Source organism: Gouania willdenowi, chromosome 6 (genome assembly GCF_900634775.1).
Source record: "Gouania willdenowi chromosome 6, fGouWil2.1, whole genome shotgun sequence".
Classification (NCBI taxonomy): Eukaryota; Metazoa; Chordata; class Actinopteri; order Blenniiformes; family Gobiesocidae; genus Gouania; species Gouania willdenowi.
The window spans coordinates 37,078,959-37,106,110 of NC_041049.1; the positions used below are offsets into that span (position 1 = coordinate 37,078,959).

General features: G+C 39.7%; 1 protein-coding gene and 1 long non-coding RNA gene across 5 annotated transcripts; one reads left to right on the forward strand and one right to left on the reverse strand.

The window, feature by feature from the left end:
• Nucleotides 1-165: 165 nt before the first annotated feature.
• Nucleotides 166-1,864, forward strand: LOC114464496 (uncharacterized). 2 transcript variants are annotated; one of them, XR_003674219.1, is made up of 3 exons: nt 166-1,092; nt 1,474-1,578; nt 1,685-1,864. It is a non-coding gene; the product is annotated as an uncharacterized LOC114464496 (long non-coding RNA). The 2 variants fall into 2 exon arrangements; XR_003674218.1 differs by having other exon boundaries at nt 166-1,088.
• galk2 (galactokinase 2) lies at nt 1,734-26,675 on the reverse strand. 3 transcript variants are annotated; one of them, XM_028448693.1, is made up of 11 exons: nt 26,426-26,675; nt 26,234-26,322; nt 25,026-25,149; nt 24,865-24,958; nt 17,942-18,088; nt 17,715-17,813; nt 16,801-16,953; nt 9,779-9,989; nt 8,822-9,023; nt 7,106-7,280; nt 1,734-2,656 (listed from the first exon to the last, which is right to left on the reverse strand). In XM_028448693.1, exons 1-11 carry the CDS (start codon nt 26,473-26,475, stop codon nt 2,513-2,515), a joined length of 1,488 nt encoding a protein of 495 aa, XP_028304494.1. In that variant the 5' UTR covers nt 26,476-26,675; the 3' UTR covers nt 1,734-2,512. The 3 variants fall into 3 exon arrangements, with proteins under 3 accessions (XP_028304494.1, XP_028304496.1, XP_028304495.1); XM_028448695.1 differs by lacking the exon at nt 1,734-2,656 and adding an exon at nt 5,515-5,559 and having other exon boundaries at nt 26,426-26,674; XM_028448694.1 differs by lacking the exon at nt 1,734-2,656 and having other exon boundaries at nt 6,948-7,280; nt 26,426-26,674.
• Nucleotides 26,676-27,152: the final 477 nt, after the last annotated feature.

The following is a 27,152-nucleotide window of genomic DNA, read 5'->3' on the forward strand; positions in this document are numbered from 1 at the left end:
CTTTGCAAAAAAATGTTTTGACTTGGAGAGCGTGTGTGTGTTCATGATGTATGTGTGTATATGTTTGTATGTGGATGTGTTTATGTGGATTTGTTTACTGACTGCCCATATGCTGCTGAGTTTGGCCCTGATCTCCTCTGTGTCTATGCTCCGATTACTATTGTATTTAATATTTTTTTTAATTTTAAGCTTCTTGCCTTTTCATTCTGTTCTTGCTTCTGAAGCTGTAACAAGCTGAGATTGTATCCTCATCGAGTGTTTGTAATTTTGAAATTGTTCAATAATAATAAATAAATAAAAAACAACTCCTGGGGTCTACTTCCTACCGAAGTGCACTTCCAAGTATCCCATGATGCATTGCGAAGGTACAACGACAACAAGCGGAAGCACACGGAGTCTAAAATATCTCCGTCAATTCAGCACCATTCAAAGTTGTGAAAACATTTTAAGCGAGAAAGTGACCAAGTACAAAATCAACATGTGCTCATTTGATGCATAAATCATGCGGAAACGCATTTCATGCCGACATTTCGGAGACCCTACTGACTAAACTTCCGGTTAACTCCAAAACAAGTGCCCTATTTACTTGCGCGTTAAAAACGAATGGAACGCAGGAATAGATCTTTTGTTTTGAAAAGGGGATGTTTTCTTTTTAACTTGAAGCCGGTCCCAGGATTAATTATTACATTCCCTTGGTCACTTATCGACAATGTATAAACCTGTACATGGTGCCTTTTTGTTTCGACTTGTATATATAATTCTAATATATAGAACTAAGTAGTACAAAGTGTCATGGCTGATGTTATTGTGACCCCTGCTTTATCACGTGCTCACCATCCACAACTGTTACACATCACATCAGCATCCCACACCTGTGTCACATCTCATCAGCCTCTGCTTTATAAAGGTCCTCTATGCCAGATTGTCAGCGTTTCGTCATGACCAGCATTCCAGTGATTTTCTCCCGACTTTCGCTCTTCAGATGAGCTCTATTTGACCGATTCCCCGTTATCGACCCCTGCTTTGTCTTACGACTTCCGCCTCTTGGATTTCCCCACAGTACCACCGCTCGAGTCAACTGACTATCCGTAGGTATCCAACGTTTTGATACGTCAATTTAACGTGCTATATGAATTAAGTTTATTTTTAAATCTCCATTTGAAATAAGAGGACTTTATCATTCTTAGAATGTGATTACGTAATGCTATTAAGTTGTGTCGTTTTTAAGTTATACTTATAAACACAATTCCATTTATAAAAGTTATCAGATAAAGACCCTCAAAGGACGAATATAATACCCCAACTTGGCATAATTAAGCTAAAACATTTTCTAACTTACAGTATAAACTACTTAATTTAATGACTTTGAACATTGGGGTGTACAGTGCTCCTCTGTGTTTGTCTCTGTACCACCACATCTTTGGTTAAATAGCTAAATACATATGTTGCTTCTGTTCCTGCTTCTGAGTCCAGATGTGCACACACATCAGAGATCTTCCCTGTTGATGCCGAGGACGAGTCATCCTTCGCCTCCGGTTCATAGTTAATGTGAACTTACATTTTGGTTACCCTGCAGAAGTAAGTACATTTTTGTATTGTGTCACATCACCACATTTTAATTACAGAGCAAAATATAACATTTCCAATGCATTACCAATAAATAGTTTTTATTCATTTATTTTAGCTGGTGTGCGAGGACCATAACCACAATAAATCATCATGTGCCTGTATTTTGAGGGATGTGATCTCAGGAAGGATTTCAGGTTGTCCAGACCAACCCTGGATAACCACATTCAGGTCCTGGGAGACACTTACCATGGGTGGGGACGGGCCTGTTATTTTTTTTTTTGTATTGGCTGGCAAGCGCCACATCCTACCAGGTTGTGTCAGAGGCATTTAACATTCCCTGCAGTACATGTCATGATATTGTACACAGAACCAGTAAAGCTATCCAGGCCATTTTCCGCAGGATCATCTGCTTCCCCAACAACGCAGAGCTGCAGGAAATTGGGGCTGGTTTTCAATGGCTTTCGGGTTCCCCAGCGTTTAAGAGGTAGCTGGGAGCACTGATGAGTGCCATGTATGAATTGTGCCACCTGGAAGGTGTCCTGGCAATTACTACAACAGGAAACTTTTCCATTCAGGCCATCTGTGATCACAGGGATTACTTCTTGGATGCCGTTATGGTATTTCCTGGAAGTGTCCATGATGCTATGGTGCTTAAAAGCAGCCCTTTTTCCATCCACCAGCAGTACCCACCCTCAGGTTGGCGACGATGGATATCCATGCCTGTCCTAGTCGCTAAATCTGCTTACCCCATTCCGTGAGCCACTCTGGAATGCTGTGGCGGCTAGGTACAATGCCATGCTGTCTAGGCCCAAATGTGTGGTGGAGAGGGCATTTGGTGTCCCGAAGACGAGGTGGCGCTCCATCTTTCTAAAGGCCCTGGAGGTGAAAGTAAAGTTTGTACCAGAGGAAATTGTTGCCTGCTTTTTCCTCTACAACCCCTGCATCAGAAATGGTGACATTTTAGAGGCAGAGGTTGTGGAGGATGATGATGGAGAGGACTTGGAGGCTCCTGTCCAAGTCCAGCAGTCTGGAGACAGACTCGGGGACCGCCCTGCTGCTGCAGTGTCTGCCCCAACCGACATTGGCCCTGTTGTGGAGGAACATGATTGATTAAATATTGATAAGTTTGTTCCCATTAATATTTCTCACATTCTCTGTAAACAGTTTACTAATTTCAGAATGTTTGCTCCTGTTATACCATCACACAATATTGATAAAGCTTATAATTGTAATTGTGTCTTGATGTATGTTTGGGATATTGTATATATTATTATACAACAGTAAGTTCCGACAAAGTAATTTGATTACAAAAACAAATTTCACAAGTGTTGATATAGAGAAACATCAGCACAAATCAACTTTCAGAGATGAAATGTTTGTGTTATAAATGATTAAAAAAAGTCAACTGTTGTTAATACTGTTAACTGAAATCACACTGGCTGTTGTGCCAAATAACAGCTAGACCTCTTGTATGATTTGCTTAGTTAAATTGACAATCACAACATTATTAATGATGATACTACAGGTGAGGCACATTTAAAACAATGAAATATTTAAGTTTACCACTCAATAAAATCCCATCAAAGGTAAATCAACTGTAATCACAAAACAATGTCAACTTATGAATCAACACTTCTTGTTTATCAGCAGTAGCTAACTTTCCAAAGCATACGTGAAAAGCAAATTATATTCTAAATCACTTGTCTAAACTACAGTACAAATCAAATAAAGCTACATAAACACAAATGAGTAATGTATATTTCAAACGTAGCAGCAGCAAATAATTAAAATCAGTGCAACAATCACAAAGCTAGTCTCTGGAGAGTAAACTGTGATGTTACACTCAACGTTACGTCAAAACAATAACCACAATGTACGACGTGACTTTCTTACTTGTAAACCTTTCAGAACCACCTTTCGACGACCCATAAAAAGGTCGTCGTTGTCGGACCGCCATTTAATGAAGTTGCTGGTGTCCTCATCAGTCCATTTGGAAAACAAAACTCATGTTCAGTATTGTTATGCAGCTATAAGCTATGATACTTCTATATTGTAACATCCCTGCAGTGTTTTATAGTTGTTGTAGTGTTGTTGTTCTAATGTTAATGGTTCCGATTATTGCGTGTTCTTTGAATGCACCTTTGGGGAGAGCTGGGATGTGAGTGGCTGTGAGTGAATGAGGGGGCGGGTCAGAGAGGAGGTGAGCCCCGTGTGTGGAAGTGAGAGCTGGGAGGTAAAGGAATGAGCAGGGGCCTGATAAGCCTTGACCCTTTTTTGTTGTTTTTTGGCGTGGTTACGGCCGACAGTAACCGCAGTTCTGTACGAGAGAAAAGCGACTAACAAGCAAGAAGGTTGTCGTCCTTTCCAGCGTTCTGTGGGACGCTACAATATCATTATCAAAGCAGGCCACACGAGTGCTAAAGAAACACACATAACGATAGTTAATGTACGTTCCTTACAGATACACTGTTTTATTTATTCGTATGACTCAGATCATATACTATCGAAGTGGGACCACTACGCACTAAATAGGAATAGTGCGTAGTGCGCCATTTCGAACACAGCCTGAGTTTTGGCGGGCAATTCGACATAACTGGGATTTTCGGTAATTTGTCGTCAATAACTGCATTGATTCAAAATATTTATACAGTACACTGTCATATGTATGTGTATATACAATATATGTTTATGTAGTTCCCTAAATAGTTTTTCTTTCCTTAACTTAAATTCGTAATTGTGTAAAAGCTAGCTTACCTGCTTTGACATATTTAAGGCCAACAATAATTTGGTTAAAAATGTGTTATGTATTGTACACAGTGTGTATTGCTTTGAATTTTCTTTAATTGTGAGTCCTTTTGTCTGTTTATGTGGTATTTCCTTGTTTTTCAAGTGATTTTGGTGTTATTTTCTGTTTTTGTTGTTACTTTGTGTGTTTTTGGAGTCATTTTCTGTGTATTTGGTATTTCCTTGTTTTTCAAGTGTTTTTGAAGTTATTTTCAGTGTTTTTGTTATTTTGTTAATTTCTTTGAGTCAAGTTGTCTGTGTATTTAAGGGAGCCTAATAATTGATGTCATCATTTAGATTGTTCTGTATCCCGACACATTGAACTGAACTTTCTTTTGTAACTGTTCTCAATTTAGTGTTCTTTCTGTATTGCTCACTATAGAAGCCAGTTTACCTGCTTTTTTGACGTAGTTAAGGCCAACATTAATTTGGTTAAAAACGTGTTAATATGTATTGTATACAGTATGTATTGCTTTGAATTTTTTATTTAACTTTCTTCAAAAAAGGGGTAATTAAAAACCACCACATCCAGATAGGACACATTGAAAACATATTTATTATGTTTATACATATGTAAAAATGTTGATATTCATCCCCAAAACCCCCGGGACTTAAGTCGTTGGTCAGGTCGAGTTCGATATGACCAAAATCCCACTGCCAGGCATTATTTTCTCACAGAGGGTAACCTCCAACTCTAAATATCCAATAGCATTTCCTTATTTTGCCTCGAGCTAGAGTTGTGACGTGTGCCATTAAAGTGTCTGGTGAAGGGTAGAAGACTGTGCCCGCCTCCTGCGTACGATTTGCAGGCGTGTAAACCTTCCCAGGTTGTGGCCAAATGACCAACCTACATTGTGGTCTGTCTCGATATCAGCACAATTTTATTTTGGAATTCTCCGTCTATTGAAAAAATGTTTGCCTTTTTCCATTTAAGGGATACTCAGATTCCAACGACAGCTCAACTGAAAGACTTATACAAAAATGTTATTATGAATGAGAGGCGATTGAGAAGCTACATATGCAATAACAAAGCACGTACAGTAAACACATGCTGGTTGAGATCATATTTGACAAATTGTGATGTAGATTACCAGAAGTGCTCCAAACTAGTTTTATAACTTAGGTTAAAGGAAGGATCATTGCTCAGACATACCCAGTCTAGGGGGTCTTCCTTCCTTAGCTGAATGGCATGTGTGGATGTCTAGTCTGTAGACAGATAGTGGCATCAAAAGAATCAAAGTCTTTGAAGTGCAACGTCAAAATCATTATTTCTGGTCTTATCAATAACATTCAAGGAACTGGATGACATGTAACTAAGCGCTAAAACATTGGATTGAAATGCTTTTTCACATAGACATTCTATGGGAATGGAAATATGAAGAGAAACCCTCACCTGTTGTGACTCAACATATGTGAAAGTTAATTGGCTGAAATCTCAAAAATGGCAAAGCCCACATTCAAAGGAATATCACGTTTATTTGAAGGCTAAAAGTTTATCAATGTCTCCAAAGACTAAAATGCGTAACAAGTATATTTACTATTCAGCTTTAGACGTATAGCTTAAAGTGCATTCAACTAATGCTGTTAAATGTTGTGCCAAAACTAAAACAAGGCATACATTATTAAATAACAATCATTCAACTGTTACTTATATTTTAAGATTTACTGAGGTTGACTGTTCTTTTTGTATATTGAAACAATATTTCCCAACCTTTTCTGTTTTTTCTTCAAATGAAAAGTATCCCCTCCTTTTATTTACATATTGTTTACCTCTAAATATTTTTAAAGCGTGAAACCTTTAAGTTTTTAACTTTTTGGATGCTCAGGTAGCAAATTATCATTTATCCACCTTTTTTATACAACTTCATATCCACAAATCCAAATTTAATTCCATTATTCTTATTGTAAGTACAAAACTATGTAGAGTCTCTTAAATATGTACTGTATATCATGAAATACTTATTGACTCACTAAGTCCGATTGTGAATAACAAAGGTTTTTCTTCTCGCAAGATGTGACTCACAAGGAAACCCTCAAAAAAGACAAATTGGAAACCTCCAATACAAACCCTTTCCAAAAAAATAGAATATCATGGAAAAGTTGTTTAATTTCCGTAATTCCATTCAAAAAGAAAAATGTTCATAGATTATAGATTTAGGGCCCACAATTTAAATGATTTCAAGTATTTATTTGTTTATTTTTACATAATTTGGGCTTCCAGCTCATAAAACCCACGAAAACAGGAATTAAAAAAAATTTAATACTGTGAAAAAAATCACCATTTACTTCTCAGTTTTTGCAGAAAAAAAAAGGAGGAGGAGGACTGGACTGTTGGCCAGTGGTCCAAGGTCCTCTTTTCTGATGAAAGTGTGCCTTTCTTTCGGTAATCAAGGTCCAAGGGTTTGGAGGAAGACAGGTGAGGAACAGAACCCAAGCTGCCTGAGGTCCAGTGTGAAATATCCACTGTCAGTCATGATTTGGGGTGCAATGTTCTGTTCCTCACCAGTCTTCCTCCAAACCATTGGACCTTGATTCCCAAATGAAAGGGTCTGCACTTTTCATTGTTAATAAAGTAGAACAAGGGACCCAATGCGTATGTGACATTTTGGCTCTTTATTTTAGCATTATGAAAAGAGTGAAGAGGCCCAACAAAGCACCAAAGTTCTGAGTTTTTGGGAATAGGAAATTCAGCTTCAAAGACATGAGAAAATATAGCATTTCAATGCTCTAGTAGAACTGCAGCTCCACCAACCGGCTTTGAAACAAACAGACTTTGTTTCTCCATAGCTGCCCTGAGTGGATCGCAGAGGTAGTAGGCATCTCTGACAGCTTGAAGGAAATACTCCACCCTCTCCCTGGGAACCATGGAAACGGCACAGCCTCCCCAACCTGCCCCAGTCAGCCTTGAACCCACAGCGCCGGATTTCCTGCAAAAAGGAGACAGAACAAATGATCTAAACTGTGAGCTCATATTCTGCCTGTCATCCATTTAGGGAGATCATGAATGGAGGAGGGAAGAATGACAGATGGATATTTTTTTTAATGCTAACATATTTTATGTTTTCATTTATTCTTAATTTCAATATGCATTCTGACAACACAGATTTTACAATTTACATTTTTGAATTTAAGGGGTGGCAGTTTAAATCCCACTCCATCTCAGGCTTTGTTTGCTTGCTTGGGCGCCACTTTTTTTCTCACGGATCTTTGTATGAATTCAATTCAACTTTATTTATATAGCGTTAATTACAACAATAGTCATCTTGAAGCACTATCAAAACATAAAATTCTTAAGAAAAAATAAAATCCCAACAAAACCACGTGAACCTGCGTCAGCTACAGTGGTGAGAAAAAAAACTCCCTCTCTCTTTCACTCTAGCAGAGCCAGGCTCAGAGGTAGCATCTATGTGAAGTTAGTCTTTAATTTCATGATGTGGACATATTTGGCACTATATTGTAATTTAACCATTTTAGCGCCAAAGCCGCAACACTCAAAAAATGGAGCTTTTCTGAAGAAAACAATCCATGAACCTAACACAAAGACTTTCGTGCCAAAATGTTTACATTGTTTTACTAATAGTTGACATGGTTTTAATAAAGTGCACATAGTTTAAAGGTGCAATCTGCAACTCTCAGATCCCTCTCTCCCCCTCCCACCTGCTGCTCTCTTGCCTGCCTCCAAACTTTCGTTCTGCTTCCTCAGAGGAGCAAACAAGCTAACGTTAGTCCGACAACAACATTACTGTAATATAACATGCTCTGTTAAAAGCATATTATTGCAGCGCTTCAAAACCTCAGCAACAACTCTGTCACTGACAGCAGCCACACGGAGGCTGCTGCGTGCACATGAACACATGCAGCACAGATTTGTAGTGTAATAATTACAAATCAAACATAATGTAAATCAAGCAGCAGTAATTACCTTTCAAGCACAAAAGTCACCAATTCCATCTTCTACTCCTCCAGACCATACACTGTAAAAAAAAAAAAGATGGCGCTCTAGCTCCGGGAAAGGGGCGGGACTTGTGAGCAACAGCTGTCAGACAGCCCATCAAACACAATTCTGGCTCTTATTGGATCTTTTTGCTCGGTCGCGGTGCTTTCTGGCAATCTGCCAAAGGCTGCAGGAGCAGCAAGGGGGACTAAATGAGCCTGTTTTTTTTTTCACACAAACAACTAGTTTGATGTAAAGCTGTCCTTACATAGTGACAGCTTTAGTAAATGACAAAAAGTCACTTTTATAAGAGTTGCAGACTGCTCCTTTAACCTAATTTAATTAAATTTTTACTGTAATGTATTTGATTCAACTTGACGGATATAAATTGAACGAAACTCAATTACTTTTTGATCTAAAGTAATTCCATTTTATTCAATGTATTTAATTCAATTCTACTCAATGAAGCCTAAACCATTAGAACTAATGATACAGTGCAAATCAGTAAAATAATTGAGCCTTGGCTGCGCTCACAGACAGATTTCCACCAGTTGGTCCAGTTGAGGGCAGCTGCACTCATACAGATCTCTGCAACTGATATGACTCTGGTTCATCAGCTCTCCCAGGAGCTGGATGGAATCAGCCGGCTCGGAGTCACAAACACTCTTGAAGTGCAGAACCCGAGCAGCTTCACCATACACATGCTTGGCTCGCTGATGAAGCTTAAACTGCGTCACTGAGAGGTGGGACAAAACATTGTTAGTGTGTGTGTGAGGAGAGTGATCACCTTAGATTGTTGTAATCAACAAGGCATGGGTAAAAATGACACATTTTTAGTAAGAATGGACAAAAAGTCATAATACATTCTTGTTCTTAGTACATAAATGACATTAAAAAAATAATTATAATGTATTAATACATAAAATACTTTGCAGATGAGTGCCGGTAAAAAAATGAAATGTGATGGGCGACCATGGCTCAGTGGTAGAGTGGGTCATCCAGCTCTATCCAAGTATTTCTAGTTGTGTCTTTGGGCAAGGGTTTTTGTCCTTGGGCAAGGCACCCACATTGCCTCGTATGAATTGTGCATGAATGTTGGTGGTCAGAGGGGCTGAAGGCGCGAAATGGCAGCCACGCTTCTGTCAGTATGTCCCAGGGCAGCTGTGGCTACATTGTAGCTTACCACTGCCGGTATGACTGATGTGAGTGGCTGGTGTGAATGAATAATGGTTTCTGTATGCACTTTGAGTCTCCTTGAAAAAAGAGCTATATAAATCCAAGCCATTTATTATTTGCATTCATAGACTAGATCAAATTGGTGTATTCGTTTTCATAACGTGTTAATGAGGTACTTTCATGGTTGATAATAGGAGCATTTGTAACAGAACCATCACATTTAAATAATCTGATCTAATATGTGCTATTGTTAAATAGAAAATGATGTAAATTGCTAGTATCTGCAGGATAAAGTTCTTAAGTCCTTTTACTCACAGTGCTGTGTGTTATCACTCAGCAGGTCTGCTGAAAACTGCTCCATAGTGATGCCAAGCACTTTGCATATCTCTTCTCTGCTGTATGGCTCGACATGCAACATCTCCTCCACCAGGAGCAGCATCTCCTTCAGAGAAGCCTTCAGCTCAGTCTGAACCTGAGCCAGTTTTAAAAACCTGCTGAAGTCCAGACCTCGCGCTTTGGCCAACATCTGGATTCATAAAGACAGTTCACAATAAACACCTTAAACACAAAATGCATGTGCTTGGGTTTTTAAGTTCAATGTTTACTACTAACAAATCCATGCAATATCAAACATATTAAACAGAGGTGACAAATAATTAAAGGCAATATTATGCTTAACATTAAAGGTTTTCCTTTAAAGTGTTAGTTAAATACCTGTATCATAATCGGATTGTCCCAAAGAAAATCATAGTAGAGAATAACGATACACTTTTGAAAGAGTGTTAAAATCACCAATATAAATTATGTTGTACTAAAGTGCTGTAAAAAAGGGAACCGATACTGTGTCGACAACAGCAAGGTTCCTGCTGCTTAACAGAAGGTTTTCCTTGCCGCCACGATGAATTCATGTTGGGTGTGGGATACATATGTATGTGTATATACGTATATATGCATATGTGTGTATCCATAAAATGAAGAGTCCGTCCTTAAGACTGCTCTACTGTAAAGTGTCTTGAGATACCATTGGTTATGATTTGGCGCTATACAAATAAAGATTGATTGATTTGTGAGTCTGATTGTGAAAAAGCCAACACTAAAGCGCCCTGGATAAAAGGAACACGCAATGCGCCACTTGGACACAAAATGGGGAGACCTAAAACACCCCATGATGACGGGTTCAACTATCACCAGTAGGTGTATTTTATTATGTATATTGAATAGACAAGTTCTGACAGGAAATCAAAAATTTGACGGAGTTTTATTTTAGAGATTTTAATCATGCAGCAGACGCACACTACTCACTACTTACACTGCCAACAATAAGTGGGAAGTTATTTTCTGCTTCATTTGTTAAAGCACAATGTCAGAATAACGGTACATCTATATTGATGACGTCATTATTTTATGTACTTTCACTAAATAATACTTTTAAAATTATAATTGAGTTTTTTTTATTTTAAAGCTTCAGGATAAAAATTAAAGTTTAACCTGGATCCCTAAATAACACATTTTGGCTGATGCAAATCAAAAATGTATATTTCCTTCTCAAGCATTACTACTGAAGTTATTTTGGGTAGACACAAATCTAAATTTGTTAACTGTTAAATTCTTTATTTTCTCAGCTTTAAATAATTAATTGAAGAAAATGAGAACCTGTATAAATAGAGGTTATAAATAAATACATCTGAATTATGATTTAAAAAAAAAATAAAACAGGGAATTTTATAATTTTTTCCATCTTGGGTCACAACTTGTAATTCAGGATCAACGATGCGTCTTGAACTCAGAGCAGCTCAGAACCATGTGAATCGATCTACTGTATGTCAGACAACTTCAGGCACAATGTATGTATAAATGTACAGTGAATACGGAAAGTATTCACAGCGCTTCGCTTTTCCCACATTTCACTATGTTACAGCCTTATTCCAAAAGGGATTCAATTCATTATTTTTCCTCAAAATTCTACACACTATACCCCATAATGACAACATGAAAAACATTATTAAATGTTTGCAAATTTATTAGAAATAAAGAATGAATATATAACATGTACATAAGTACTCACAGCCTTTGCTCAGTACTTTGTTGTGGCACCTTTCGCAGCAATTACGGCCTCAAGTCTTTTGGAATATGAAGCCACAGGCTTGGCACATCCATATGTGGCCACTTTGGCCCATTCCTCTTTACAGAACCTCTCGAGCTCCATCAGGTTGGATGGGGAGCATCAGTGGACAGCCATTTTCAGATCCCTCCAGAGATGTTCAATGGGATTCAAGTCTGGGCTCTGGCTGGGTCACTCTAGGACATTCACAGAGTTGTCCTGAAGCCACTCCTTCGATATCTTGGCTGTGTGCTTAGGGTCGTTGTCCTGTTGAAAGATAAACCATCACCCCAGTCTGAGGTCAAGAGCACTCTGAACCAGGTTTTCTTCCAGGATGTTTCTATACATTACTGCATTCATTTTTCCCTCAATCTTGACTAGTCTACCGGTTCCTGCTGCTGAAAAACATCCCCACAGCATGATGCTGCCACCACCATGCTTCACTGTAGGGATGGTATTGGCCAGGTAATGAGCGGTGCCTGGTGTCCACCAAACATAACGCTTGGCATTCACGCCAAAGAGTTCAATCTTTGTCTCATCAGACCAGAGAATTTTGTTTCTCATGGTCTGAGAGTCTTTCAGGTCCCTTTTCGAAAACTCCAGGCGGTCTACCATGTGCCTTTTACTAAGGAGTGGCTTCCGTCTGGCCACTCTACCATGCAGGCCTGATTGGTGGAGTGCTGCAGCAATGGTCATCCTGCTGGAAGGTTCTCCTCTCTCCACAGAGGAACCCTGGAGCTCTGTCAGAGTGACCATCTGGTTGTTAGTCACCTCTCTTACTAAAGCCCTTCTTCCCCGATCAGTTTAAAGCATATGTGTCAAACTCAAGGCCCGCGGGCCAAATGTGGCCCGCCACGTCATTTTATGTGGCCCGCGAGAGCATAAAAGGTCTGAGTGTCTAAAAAAATAGGTCAAAAGCGTGCTTTGACCAAAAACTACATTTCCCACAATGCCTGTCGACTGTGATACCCGCGCGGTCACGGCTCCCCGCCACTACACGGCAGTGTTTTCACGTCAATGCCAACAAGTGGAATTGAGAGTTAAATAATGAATCCAAAATGTCCAGGAAGAGAAAAGTTGATGGTAAATGGTAAATGGACTTGATTTTATATAGCGCTTTATCACCACACTGAAGCAGTCTCAAAGCGCTTTACATATCAGCTCATTCACCCAATCACTCTCACATTCACACACCAGTGGGACAGGACTGCCATGCAAGGCGCTAGTCGACCACTGGGAGCAACTTAGGGTTCAGTGTCTTGCCCAAGGACACTTCGACACATAGTCAGGTACTGGGATCGAACCCCCAACCTCTCGATCAGAAGACGGCCCACTACCACCTGAGCCACGGTCGCCCATGGCGATGGAGATAGAAGACTGTTTCAAGAAAGATGGGAAGGCGAATACTTGTTTGTGCTTCAAGGAGAAAGACCAGTATGTCTTTTGTGTTACGAGGCGGTGTTGGTTGTCAAAGAGTACAATCTACGCCGGCATTTTGACACCAAACACGGAGCTAAGTTCACCAAAGCTAGCCTTCAAGAAAAGCAACAACTTGCCCAAGAATTAAAAGGCAAACTGTGGTCGCAGCAGAGTGTATTCACAAAATCCACAGCCAAAAACAATGCGGCAGTGAAAGCTAGCTTTATTGTGGCTGAAGAAATCGCCCAAGCTTCCAAGTCTTTTTCAGAGGGAGCGTTTTTGAAGCAGTGCATGCTGAAGGTCTGTGAGCAGGTGTGTCCCGACCAGATACAGACTTTTAAAAATGTCAGTTTATCAAGAAACACTATCGCGGACCGAGTTACGGAACTAGCATAAAACCTTGCAACACAGCTGGCTGAGGAGACACGCAGCTACACAGCTTTTTCATTAGCTGTTGATGAAAGCACAGATAACACGGATACAGCGCAGTTATCAATTTTTATTAGAGGCGTGAAGTTGGATCTCTCTGTCACTGAGGAGCTGTTGGATGTACAGTAGCTGCAATGCATGGGACCACGACGGGACAGGACATTTTTGATGTGGTGGTGAAGTCCATAAGTAAAAATGCATTGCCCTGGGAAAACTTGGTGGGATTAACTACAGACGGTGCACCGGCAATGTGTGGAGGAAAAGTGGGCTTGGTTGGACTAATGAAGGGGAAAATGCAAAAAATGAACTGTAAAATGCCTCTGATAACGCATCATTGCATTATCCATCAAGAAGCTTTGTGTGGGAAGGTGCTGGGGATGAATGACAGACCACGGTCATGAAAACAGTGAACTTCATTCGGGCGCGTGGCCTGAATCACCGTCAGTTCCAGCTGTTTTTACAGTAGATGGGCTCGGAGCACGGGGATGTGCCGTACCATACAGAAGTGCGGTGGCTGAGTAGGAGCAAAGTCCTCAAAAGATTTTTTGAGCTCAGGGAAGACATTGCTGTTTTTATGCAGAGTAAAGGAAAACCCTTGTCTGAACTGTCAGAACCAAAGTGGCTGTGTGACTTTGCTGTGTTGTGTGACATAACCGAGCATCTCGCCCAACTGAATCAGAAGCTGCAGGGAAGCAAACAAGTCATCACGCAGATGTCCGACACGATCACGGCTTTTCAGCGTAAACTTGACCTATGGATGTGCCAAGTGAAACAGGACAATCTTGCCCACTTTCCTGTCTGTCAGAGCATGTCAGCCTCATTTCCCGGGACATTTTCATGTGCTCAGTTGGTCTCCCAAACTGAGCAGGTTAAAGACTGAGTTTGATCTGCGCTTCTCTGACTTCAGAGCACAGCAGCCTGGCTTTGCCATCTTTGCCAATCCTTTCACCACCGACGTCTGCACTGCACCCCAACACCTTCAGATGGAGTTAATTGAGCTTCAAAGCGACAGTGGCCTGAGAGCAAAGTTCCAGGATGCTGCAATCCAAGACTTTTACCGTCTGCTGCCCCCTGGCTGATGCCGCAGCTTCAACTTCATGCTGCCCGTGTTCTGTCCATGTTTGGGAGCACCTATCTGTGCGAACAGATCTTTTCAATAATGAATCTGAACAAAAACAAGCACAAATCACACCTCACTGATGACAAAACTCCATGCTGTTCTACGGATTGCCTCAGCACAGGATCTAAAACCAGACATTGAAACACTGGTAACGGGAAAACGGTGTCAGACATCTGGTCAGAAAACACAGAGGTAAGCGTTTAAAAAAAAAAACAAAAAAAAAAAAACTTAATTGGAATATAATAAAATGTATTTCAACCAAGAAGAAGAATAGTTAAACTGTGTGCAATTTAATGATTGTGCTTGCATTTTGTTTTGTGTTTATTTTCAGAACATGATCAATGGATGGTAGAGAGTGGATCCACCTGGTGTGTTCAAGGACAGGCAGCATCTCCTCATCAAAAACTAACCTAAAAACTTGACCAATATAGTTGTGAACTGAGTCAACCTTTATTTTGTTATTTTTTAGTTGATTCCATATTATTTATATGTGTAGCTGCTGTTGCAATTATTTGGTGTTTGCAGTTTTTTATGTATGTATGCAGACACATTATTGTAATCAAACCATCAGTTGGATGCAAGGCTGTGTGCAGCCTCTTTTTTTTTTGTAAAATGCTACATCTTTCATACATGTTCTTAGCAGCTCACAATTTTTGATTTTGCAGTAATTAAGCCCATTTTAACTTTGACAAAAACGTTTTGAATAAAGTGAATGTCATAACTTGTGTTTGATGTTATTTTTTTTATTCACTTGGATAGTTTGATCCTTGAGTTATCTGGGTTTCATAACCTGACAAATTAAAAGGATTTATGTTTTAACAGAGCAACAAGCAAACATATATTTTCTGTGCAACTGTAATGCTTGTAACTTGAATAAGTAATAAATTCAGAGTTATTTAACATTAAGGAGTAGTTACATTTATTTAACATTAAGGAGTAGTTACATTTATTTTACCTTACATTCGGTTACATTTTGTTACATTTATAAGTTACATCTGGCCCTTTGAGGACAGCCATTATGCTGATGTGGCCCTCGGTGAAAATGAGCTTGACACCCCTGGTTTAGAGGGATGGCCAGCTCCAGGAAGAGTCCTGGTGTTTCTAAACTTCTTCCATTTACAGATGATGGAGGTCACTGTGCTCATTGGTACCTTTAAAGCAGCAGAAATATTTCTGTATCCTTCCCCAGACCTGTGCCTTGAGACAATCCTGTGTTATGGTCAATTATTATATTCATCATCATATCGTCAAATGTATGTTCATGTGTACAATTTGTCATGTTTTAATACATGACGACTCCATTACTCTTTACACTTTTGAACAGCTGAATCATGATTAAACAGTACAGAGCGTACTCAGTGCACAGAGCCAAGGCCAGAATCTCTGCTCACATGCAGACATACACTGACGCACACACTTATCAAGACAGATAAAGACTGGAGCCGAACCTTCTCATAACATCTTCATCATCCTCCAACATTTCCACTATGGGCATCTGACTCCCTCCCTTTTGTCTCTCACTGTTGGGACCTTTTCTTATCTGTATAAAACCTTAAGCTGAAACTGTTAGAGGGCGCGGCACTTCCTTCGGACCTCCGGCCGGGACGGTCACTTCTTTTGTTCCATCTTGTACCTTTTTTCTTAGTTTAGAATAAACTTTTTTTATATAAAATCATCAATGCTTCTCCTGGACTCCATCATTCAACCAGAGCAATAAATCATGTCTCCAAATGAGGTCAACCGTAAATTCAGCCGTAACACCTGTCTCGGAGGTCTATAGACAATTCCTTCGACTTCATGCTTGTTTTGTGGTCTGACATACACTGTTAACTGTGGGACCTTATATAGACAGGTGTGTGCCTTTCCAAATCATGTCCAATCAACTGAATTTACCACAGGTGGACTCCAATTAGGCTGCAGAAACATCTCAAGGATGATCAGTGGAAACAGAATGCACCTCAGCTCAATTTTGAGCTTGATCTCAAAGGCTGTGAATACTTATGTACAAGTAATTTCTTCGTTTTTTATTTTTAATAAATTTGCCAAAAATCTCAAACGTTTTTAAGTTGTCATTATGGGATATTATGTATAGAATTTTGAGGAAAAAAGTGAATTTAATCCCTTTTGGAATAAGGCTGCAACATGATGAAATGTGGGAAAAGCGAAGCGCTGTGAATACTTTCCGTATGCACTGTAATTTATTCACACAGTCAGGTAAAACACAGCTGCATAAAACAGCCTGAGAATCTCCCAGTGGGATGACTGCACCTTAGTGGCGATCCGGCACTCCACGACTCGGATGTTGAAGTAAGAAGAAGCAGCTTTGTTCATCTCCAGGCAGCAGTTTGAAATTACAAACACAGCTCCATTTGGGAGCTTCACGTCCAAAGCTCGAAGGGGCTGAAACTCGATCAGCTTCGCCTGAAAGACAATTTCTATCAATGGACAGGCATATATTTAATAGAATCATCTATAGATAACTGAATATCTTAACATTATCTTGCTGCACAATTTTACATTTGGCTAAAAAGTCATTGAATATGTAGTTCATATAGTTTGTTTAGTTGTATTAGCTCAGATAAGTAGAGTGTTTATAATCCGTATTTAAAGTTTAACGAGATGGTCTTCCTTGTTCAGTTGCAAGAAATTACTTTTGTATAAATAGGGCTATTTGAATGGTAAATATAATTAACATAAATGACTAACTACAGCTCAGCTATTTTCCAAGTTAATAAAGCAGCTTAAGTTTGTGGTAGATACTGTTGATTTGTAAACTTGAAATCCATATTTTAAATATAAAGGTTTTTTTTTTACAATGCACTTGACTGCATAATAATTCCATCCAAATAAAGTTTGATTTGATGTGAACGTCACACCTTAAAATGTGTGGGCTTTCTGTGTGTTCCCAGGCTCATTGTACATTTTTAATTGACTGTGGTAGTTAGGTATTCCTTGCAAACAGTTAGCAACTTAAATCAAAATTATAAGATTTGTTTGCGTTTGCCAGGACACATTTGAAAAATAGCCCTTCAAAGAGGTGCTCCCAGAGAAATATAAGTTAAATAAATAAAACGTACATGAATATCAACTATATAATTGTCAAAAAAATATAATTGTGCATTTACTCTTCTTATCACAGTAGGTTGAGGCTCGGTACAGTTTATGAAGGAAATGCTACATACAGTTCCTGCCTCTGCCAAGAAGCAAATAGACTGATCCATGCCTCCACCCTCGGTCCCAATGTAGAGTTCACATTTGGCACAAATTTCAGCAATAGCAACCTTGAGAGAAAAAACCATGATGAAAACATTTGACTCACTTTTGTAAATTCCAAACATACTGGATGTCTCTGGATTAACCTAAATATTTTCAAACATTTATGACTATTTCAGTTCACAGACAGGTTTACCTTAGTCATATACTTCTGATTTGCTTCCAATGTAACGAGGCCTGCACAGCAAACCAAAGCACTAGAACTGGACAACCCGGAACTAGGAGGTATTGTTCCATCAACAACACATGACATCCCTGCTAACTCGGTAATCCCAAACGCCTCCTTAGAAGAGAATAAACAGGAAAAATTGGTCTTGTACTTTCATTCATCCATTTCATCCTAAAAGACTGCAACAAAGATTAAATGTGAAAAAATATACACAAAGCAGATTCATCTCACAAAGAGTAAATATGTGTTGTTAATAATGTTAAAACAATGAAAATGTTTTGAATGACAAAAACATAATTTGTAAAAAGGTATGAAAGTGATGTATTGAAGGCATATATAAGAAATACCACACTCGAAGTTGTGCTGGTGTGATTTGGTCGTCGTAGATAATCACACCACTGCCAGTGCTGATATTTCAGCATGACTGCGATATTGCTTTCCTAAAAAAACTCTACAAACGCATTTTATTAGTTAACAGTCAAAAGTGACAAGAGATTATGATTTGTTTGTTTATTTAATAATTTGGCTTTGCCAACAAAAAATGTTCAAAAATGGAGAACACACACGCCATCACACTGCAAGCAAATGCAACCCAAATCCAATTATTGATCAACACAATTTCGATTTTTAATAAACTCTGCATAATTGAAGCCACTGACATCCCTATCCCACCACTGTTGACTCTGACTCCGCATCCAAAAAGTCGTTCTAAAGATGTAGCAGCCATCACACTGCAAACGGCTAAAGCGATAAACTGTCTGGCTCTCTTATAGTTATGAAGTGCTGACTTCTGTTGGGAAGAACATTTCTCAGCACAACACACAGTCCTACATTTTACGGCTCCATATTTACTTCCGTACGTGTCTGTGGATTCATGTGTCACCTAAGGACCTCTTCTGTGCATGCGAATCACTTCAGCATTGAATTCCGTTCATACACCAAACTGATTGAAGACGCAACAGTAACAACAGCATCGGAACTTCTTATGGATCATATCACTCCGCTGTACAGCTGATTTAAATACCGTTTATTTACCATTGCATCTTGGGCAAACAACACTGAAGTACAATGTCAATACATTCACACTGCAGGTCTTCATGCCCAATTCAATTTTTTTCCAAAAAAATCTGATGTTTTTTTTGTGATCATTCATATTACATATTAAATGCTCTCCACTTGTGGAACTATTTTTGTTGGTGGAGCCAAATGATTAAATAAACAAACAAAACATAATCTCTTGTCACTCATTACTGTTAACTAATAAAATGTGGTTGTAGAACTGTTGTATAAAAGCAAATCACACTCAAGGTCGTGCTGATATTTCAGCACAACAGCACTCCCTCCCGTGTGATATTGCTTAAATATATTAGTATTATTGTCTGGAGTCATTCCGTTACCAGTTACATTCACTAACAGTATTCAGTGTTTGCACAGACACACACGTATTTATATATATATATACAGTATATATATATATATATATATATATATATATATATATATATATATATATATATTTAGAAACTAAAATATAATTCTTTACTTACAAAAACTGTTCTAATTTGCATGGTACTGTTTTTCACACCCTACTGTTATCATGTGCAATATAATAATAATTCTTTTTATTTAAAAGCACCTTTCAGGTCACCCAATGACACTTTACAATAAAAACAGAATAATAACAGTGCAAAACATTAAAAACTGTATAATATTAGGGATGAGAATTTACAGAGGGGAAGAGATGGGTTTTGAGTCTGGATTTGAAGAGGGGTAAAGAGTTGATGTTTCTGATATCCGGGGGATGGACTTCCAGAGTTTAGGAGCAGAGTGAAAAGCTCTGCTCCCCATGGTACTGAGGTGGGCGGTGGGTACAATGAGGTGGATGGAGGAAGAAGACCTGAGTGAGCGAGAGGGAGTGACAATATGAAAGAGGTCAGACAGGTTTGGGGGGCGAGGTTGTGGATGGCCTTGAAAGTGTACAGGAGGATTTTGAAGTTAATTCTGAATTTCATGGGGAGCCAGTGGAGCTGCTGGAGGACAGGAGGGATTTGTGAGGGACACCAAAAATGAGTGAGTTACAAAAATCGATCCGGGAAGTGAGGAGTCTGTGAACCAGAATGACAGTTGAGTGAGAGAGGGGCGGAGACAGTTTATGTTGCGTAGGTGGAAGTATGCAAACCAGTTTATGTTATTGATGTGGGAGTGACATGATAGGGAGCTGTCGAGGATGACACCCAGACTCTTGACCTGAGGGGAGGGGGACACAGTGGAGCTGTCAATGGTGAGGGAGAAAGAGTTAGTTTTGGAGAAGTTGGATTTGGTGCCAATGAGGAGGAGTTCTGTTTTACTGGATTTAAGTTGGAGGAAGTTGGAGGTGAACCAGTTTTTATTTTCTGAAAAGCAGTGAGTAAGGGAGGAGGGGGGGAGAGTGAAGTCAGGTTTACTGGACAGATAGAGCTGGGTGTTATCCGCAAAGCAGTGAAAATGAATGTCGAGTTTTCTGAAGATATTGCCGAGTGGAAGGAGAGCAGGGGAACAACAGAAGTGATGGGGGAGGGCTGGGAAGTGAAAGTTTTTAGTTGGATGAACTGAGTGTGGCCTGAGAGGTAGGAGTGGAACAAGTGGAAGGGGGTGTGAGTGACACCAATAGAGGAGAGTCTATTGAGGAGGATGGGATGAGAAATGGTATTGAAGGCCAAACTCAAATCAAGGAGGATGAGGATGGAGATTAAACCGAAGTCTGCAGCCATAAGGAGGTCATTGGTGATTTTAAGGAGTGCAGTTTCAGGGCTGTGGAGGGGATGGAAATTTTTCATAGAGGCTGTTTTGGGTGAGGTTGGTGTGGTGACATTTTTTTCTAAAAGTTTTCAAATGAAGGGAAGGTAGGGAATGGGGCTGAGGTTATTGAAATCTGAATATCTGAATCAGGTATTTTCAGAATGGGGGCGATGACTGCAGATTTAAAGAGGGTGGAGACGATTCCAGTGGACTGGGAGGAGTGCATGATGGCTGATATGAAGGGAAGCATAAAAAAGAGGCAGGACTTGACCAGGACTGTGGGGATGGGATCGAGCTGACATGAAGAGGGTTTGGATTTTTTAATGAGATTTGAGATTTCTGACAGGGGGGAATTTTAAATAAATAATATATAAACGAGTTTTTAATTTACATTATGATACCAATATTGCAGACTTGCATATCGGCCAATACCGATATTGAATCATACACTTTCTCTCTCTTTTCTTTAATAAAAAATAATAATTACTTATTTTGTAGTGTGGGATGTTAGAAAGGCTTGATCAAGTGATGTTACTCAAACAGAGAATAGGCAGCAACAGTAGGTATGAGGAAAAACTGACCATTTATTATTAACCAATTGGTTACATAATTTTTAACCTTCAACATTTTATCTACAGTATTCTACAATTGAATACAATAAAATAAATTAAAAAAAATCGGGAAATCCGAAAATTTGAATCCGATATTCGTTTTCAGGCTAATATTGGACTGGGCTTTTGATGGCAACATTGTTATTTTGTTATCCGGGTCAAAGTTGAATAGATTCCTCCAAGTTTCTCTCCCATCAGTCTGCACACACGCAACTTCCTCCTCCTCCCGGACATGCCGAGTGTCACCGCTCGCTCCTTTTTTGATCATTTTCTCTCAGCATTGCCACACTTCAATACTCGACTGAGTTCCACACATGCTCTGGTCGAGAGTGAGCTGCTGGGAAATTCAGCATAAACTCTCGTAGCGCCATTTTATGTCTCGTAAACTCATTTCCTCTGCCTCTAAACTCTGTCCATCACGGACGATCTCTCATCAAAACGTGTGCTACTATCTGGCTCACAGTTGAATGTTTTGCTGACTTCCTCCTTCCATCAATCACAGAGACGTAACTTCCTCTTCCTCCCACACGCAGAGCTGACCGTTTGGCCCAGTTAGTTGATGGTTTTATCTCACAATCGCAACATTATCAATAATCCACTCAGGTCCACACATGTTCTGTTAGTATGTGGAGCTGTGAGCTGCTGGATACTTCACAATATCACTTTATAGCGCCATAATCTCCTTCGTTCCTGCTTCTTCCTCCTTAGCTAATAGTAGTATCAGTGGCTAATCTCACATCTAAAGGTGTGCTGCTGCCACCTTCAGGGCACAGTTGGTCACTACAACACCCTACAGCTTAGATATTGATGAGGGACCTCCGCCAGGGTGTATTCTAGTAATCCCCATGAAAAAACGTAATTGACGTAAAAGTACGTCAATGGCACTGAATGAGTTAATGTTGTGAAAAGAGATGACACGAGGTAGCTTGGTGATGGAGAGGCGGAGGGTGATGTTGAATGACAGAAGAAAATGGTACGTAATATGTAGTTCATCAGCAGTGCAGTTGGTGGGGGTGATTCCAGAGCAGCAGATTAAATCCAGAGTGTGGCCTTTCACGTGTGTAGGAAAAATTAGAGAATTGGTGGAAGCTGAAACTGTCGAAGGATGATGCGAAGTCTTTGGTGAGAGAAAGAGCAGTATTGTCCATGTGTATGTTAAAATTACCCAACAAAATTACATGAAGTGAGAGTGGAGAGGTGGGTGAAGAGGGCTGAAAATTAATTTAAAAAGTCACTGCGTGGCTTGGAGGCGGCGGTAAACAGTGGTAGGATTGTGGGTGTGGGACCAGATGTTTTACAGGCAAGGCATTCTAGTGTTGTCAGTGGAGGTACCGATATTGGCGAGACCTTCCACTTCTCGCGGTGATGTATCGCGAGACCTCTTCCACGACCAGACCCACATGGTTTGGAAAAGTAAACAAACCCCAGAGGAGTCGCATCATTGAGCTGTGAGAAATCCCCAGGGATTTGCCAAGTCTCATTGAGACAAAGAAAGTCAAGCTTAAGGTCAGCAATGATGTCCTGGATGAAATGTCCTTTTCCGGAGAAGGAGCTGATGTTCAGCAGACCAAAGGCGATGGCGGTGTTGTCGGATCTGAGAGGAGCAGCAGGTATCCTAGCCAACCTGGCTAACGCACCATGGTTGACAGACCACCCGGTGCGTCAGGGAGGGCGGCGAGTGTGACGACCAGAAGGAAGCAATCCCTTTGGAGGTGCTGACGTGAAAACCTCGGCGAGACCCACGGTGGACATATCTCCGGCAAAGCAGGAGGGCGCTGTCAGGATGGTGGTGAAGCGAAGCAGGTGGAGGTCCAAACAGCTGACAGCGCAGCTCTGCTGCAGAGTACTGAAGGAGGTCTTCCACGGGTAAATGAAGGAACGACGGGGAAATCCAAGTGAAGATGGAGCAGAGATGGATCCTGCTGACCAGCATGGTGAAGCTCAGTGAGGAGACGATGACGTGGAGCCGAACAGTGAGCTGAGCAGGTAGGCTGACATTTGCTAGTAGTCACACAAATATGGAGCGATGGCAGCACAGATGGAGTAGAAGAACCGAAGACTGACAGTTAGAAGTCCAGTTTAGTGATAAAAAAACAACGGTCAGTATGGATAGGTAACCATACAACCTTAAAAAAAAGTTACCAAGTGAGCAGCGGCAGCGTTCACTTAACTGGATGCTCCAAAGGGCATCCAGTTTATTTACTTTTCCTGGTAAGTATTTCGTTGACTGTTAAAATCCTCCACTGCTTTTTTGTTTCCATACCTGCTGCAGTAAAATCTTTTTGCACATAATTTTTTTTTAATCTACCATACTAATTTGCATACTTTAATTATCAGTTTATTGTATATTGTTAAAATGTTTTTCCATTCTGCTTCAGGTATATTGTATATTTTTCTTTTTATCTTTGACATGTTGAATGTAAAAACTCGGTCACTGTTTTATAGCAGACATATTTTGAACATTTAACTCACTTTTCTTTCATTTGAGACAAATTCATGTAAAACAGCATGTTCTATATCATTGTTAAAATGTGTAAACATGAAAAATAAATGTAAATGTAAATCTAAATCTTAAGTCAGCGCCTGTCAATCACGAGGCCCCGCCCACACTCTGCACACCCCACCCTATACGGTCTTCTGCATCCACGGTGTCTTCATCACTGGCAAAAGTGAGTTGACATAATGCATGCCATTACTCTCAACAAATCTACATCTGTTAAACTGCGTGATGGCAGTTATCCACACATTCCCTCGGCTGATGTGCACACCGTGCACTAGTCATTACTGCTCTTTCGAGTTTGTCAGTTTGGAGCAATAGCGGAATGTCTCCCTGTTCCCCCTCACTGAGCCACAGTCGGTGGTGTGGGTGGGGCCTCATGAATGACAGGCACTTACCTGGCAAAATTTCTAAACATTTGGCTTTACACTTGGCTACTGATTTAACATTTAGAGTTAGATATAAATTTAACATTTAGATTTACATTTCACATTTAGAGTTAACATTTACATTTATTTTTCATGTTTACATATTTGTAACAATGATAACCGAACATGATGATGTTCTACATGAATTTTAACTCAAATGAAAGAAAAATGATATGTGAGGAAAGTGAGCTAAATGTTCAAAATATGTCGGCTATGAAAAAGTGACAGTTTATACATTCGGCACCCCATACTGTAATAACTGAATTTCACATTTGTTGGATACTCTAATCTAATCTATGTCAAACTCACTTCTAAACACTAGAGAGCAGTATTTGGCTACTTCGAGGCAAAGTGTTTTCAGTAAATAACTAGGGTAAAAAGAACAACCATTCCTCTTTCCACCATATATATATATATATATATATATATATATATACACACACACACAATATATTTACCTTGGCTCCAGTTTTTTCCCTTAAATAAATTTTGGGGGGGAAATGTTCTCCAATTTGGATTGTGATCTGTTTTCAGGGGTCCATAATTGTCTAAAAATGACCAAGAGTGACACATTACCTGAACACCTTTGACTCCACAAAGAAAGTAATAATGCCACTTTGGATTGTTTCTGTCAATGAATATGTCCGCTGAACATGACACCATGTAATCCCTGAGGAGAAACAAACCTGCTTCATAAACCTGAACAGACACTGCGATCAAATGTGCGGCAACCTTACTGGTACTGAGCATCAGTGTTGGCAAGTCTGATTTGCCCAGAACTGTTCACTGACACGGCAGCCAGGATACTTTGTTCAATGGCCATCGGCAGCACGGAGTACCCACAATAATCAATGTGCTCCCCTGTAAAAAAAACAATGGAAATCAAACTTGCAGTAAGGAAAACTAAATTATATAAGCACGATACACACATTTACAACTGATAACGATTGGGACATTCCAACTGACCATATCATAATGAAAGTGTCTGGAGGTACGTTAAATGTAGCCATAGTCCCTGGGACTATGGCTACATTTCCGGAGCTTCTTTACGTAAGCGCAATGTGCCTGTATCACCTCTGTGCCTGAATAGTCGACTGGTCTAAAGCGCTGCACTCACCACCAGCGTGGGTTTCGCTAACGTTTGATCCCACATTTGACAATTTATTTTTTTCTTCTTCTTCATTTTAACATATTTAACACGGCAAATTCAACTTCTAAAAATACGTATCCGACAAAAATAAACATTTTAGGGTTAGAGTTAGGGATAGAGTTTCAGTTAGAGCTAGGGCTAAATTAAATGGGTTAGCAAGTAGCTAAAAATAAACATGAGCTACGCTGAACTTTAAGTCACGTGGTGCACCTATCACGTGACCTAAACTGGCCAATGAGGAGCGCTGCATATCTATGGCCAGTTTAGGTCACGTGGCTACGGGATTTAACGTACCCGTAGCCACGGCCTATTATAATATCTCGAACCAGAGAGTTTAAACTTTACTATGGTGCCTCGTTTGCATCGGTTATCGTACAAGCTGTGCTTTTTATGGTAACACACATGAGTTGTCAGACTAAGCTCCAGTGTTGTTAGTTTATATTTATAAAGTTCTTTTTTTTCTTTCTAAATTCTGTTTTTAACAATTTACAAACTATTTAGACAGAAAAACAGTTATAAAATGGTAAATACGAGGAACAAAAACTGATATCAAAAAGGACTCTATCTCAGGGATGGCCAAAGTAAATTATTGTTAATCAAAATCTGTATGGAATGTGGACGTATGGATGGAGAAAATACATTAATAGTAATATATAATAATACATTTGAAAAAGCAGAAAATACATAATGCAATAATAAATAAAACTAATCAAATAATGTTCAACAACAATATTAAAATCTTTAACAAAAGAAGTGCAGCAATATTAAAAAGGGGAGAAGATCACAAGTGCTCACCTATCAGGTTGACCCTTCCAGGTGCACGGACGTAGAAAATCGGAGACACTCCAAACTTTCTTTCAAATGTGTCTTTTAACGCCTCCAATCTGTTTCACACACGGAACAGCATCAGATTCAGAAAGCAAAAGTACTTACACACACACACACACACACACACACGCTCAATTCGTTCATTGTACGGTTTCTCACCTCCGGTTCTGACTGACTGTAGTCTTTATCCTCTCTGGATTGGACGCCATCGTTACTTAAGCCCAGGTATACGCTACACTGTCAGCAGCACGAGACCAGGACACTGTGATCAGCTGACCGTCACAAGCATAGATAACAATACTATAGACACTAGCTGATCTCCGCTCAGATTGGAAACAGTTCAGTTATTGTCTCCGTCTGCTCAAGGTCTGACCCTGGATCAGCGTGGAGGATGCGGAAGTTTTTCAGAGAAAAGGGGGCGTGTCTAAATGTCCCCCAAAGGCCACCGTAGACAGATGGATTTTTCATATGAAAACAATATTTTTTTGTTTTAAAGGGTCTGTACAACTGCTACCAGCATGCAACAATTTCAAAATATATTCAACAAGCCACTGAAACTTCACAAAAAACACGATTTGCTCCAATAACTTTCGGGCGTTGCTTCAGACAACATTTAACATACTGACGGTGGTACAAATGTTATATATATATTTTTTAACTGAATAAAGGATGAAATCAATCTTTTAAACCTGAGGGACATGTAAAACTATTACAGCCGTTCCTCAGGAAACGTCTTTGGACATCGGATACTATCCTAAAATTTCTAGAAGAAAACGTTTGTAAATCAGCGAAGCGGGTTTAAATCCTGGATTAGACACTGATTTAGGCCTGTAGATAATTAAAAAAAAAAAAGAGTGAGAGAGAGACGTATATAAATCCAAGCTGA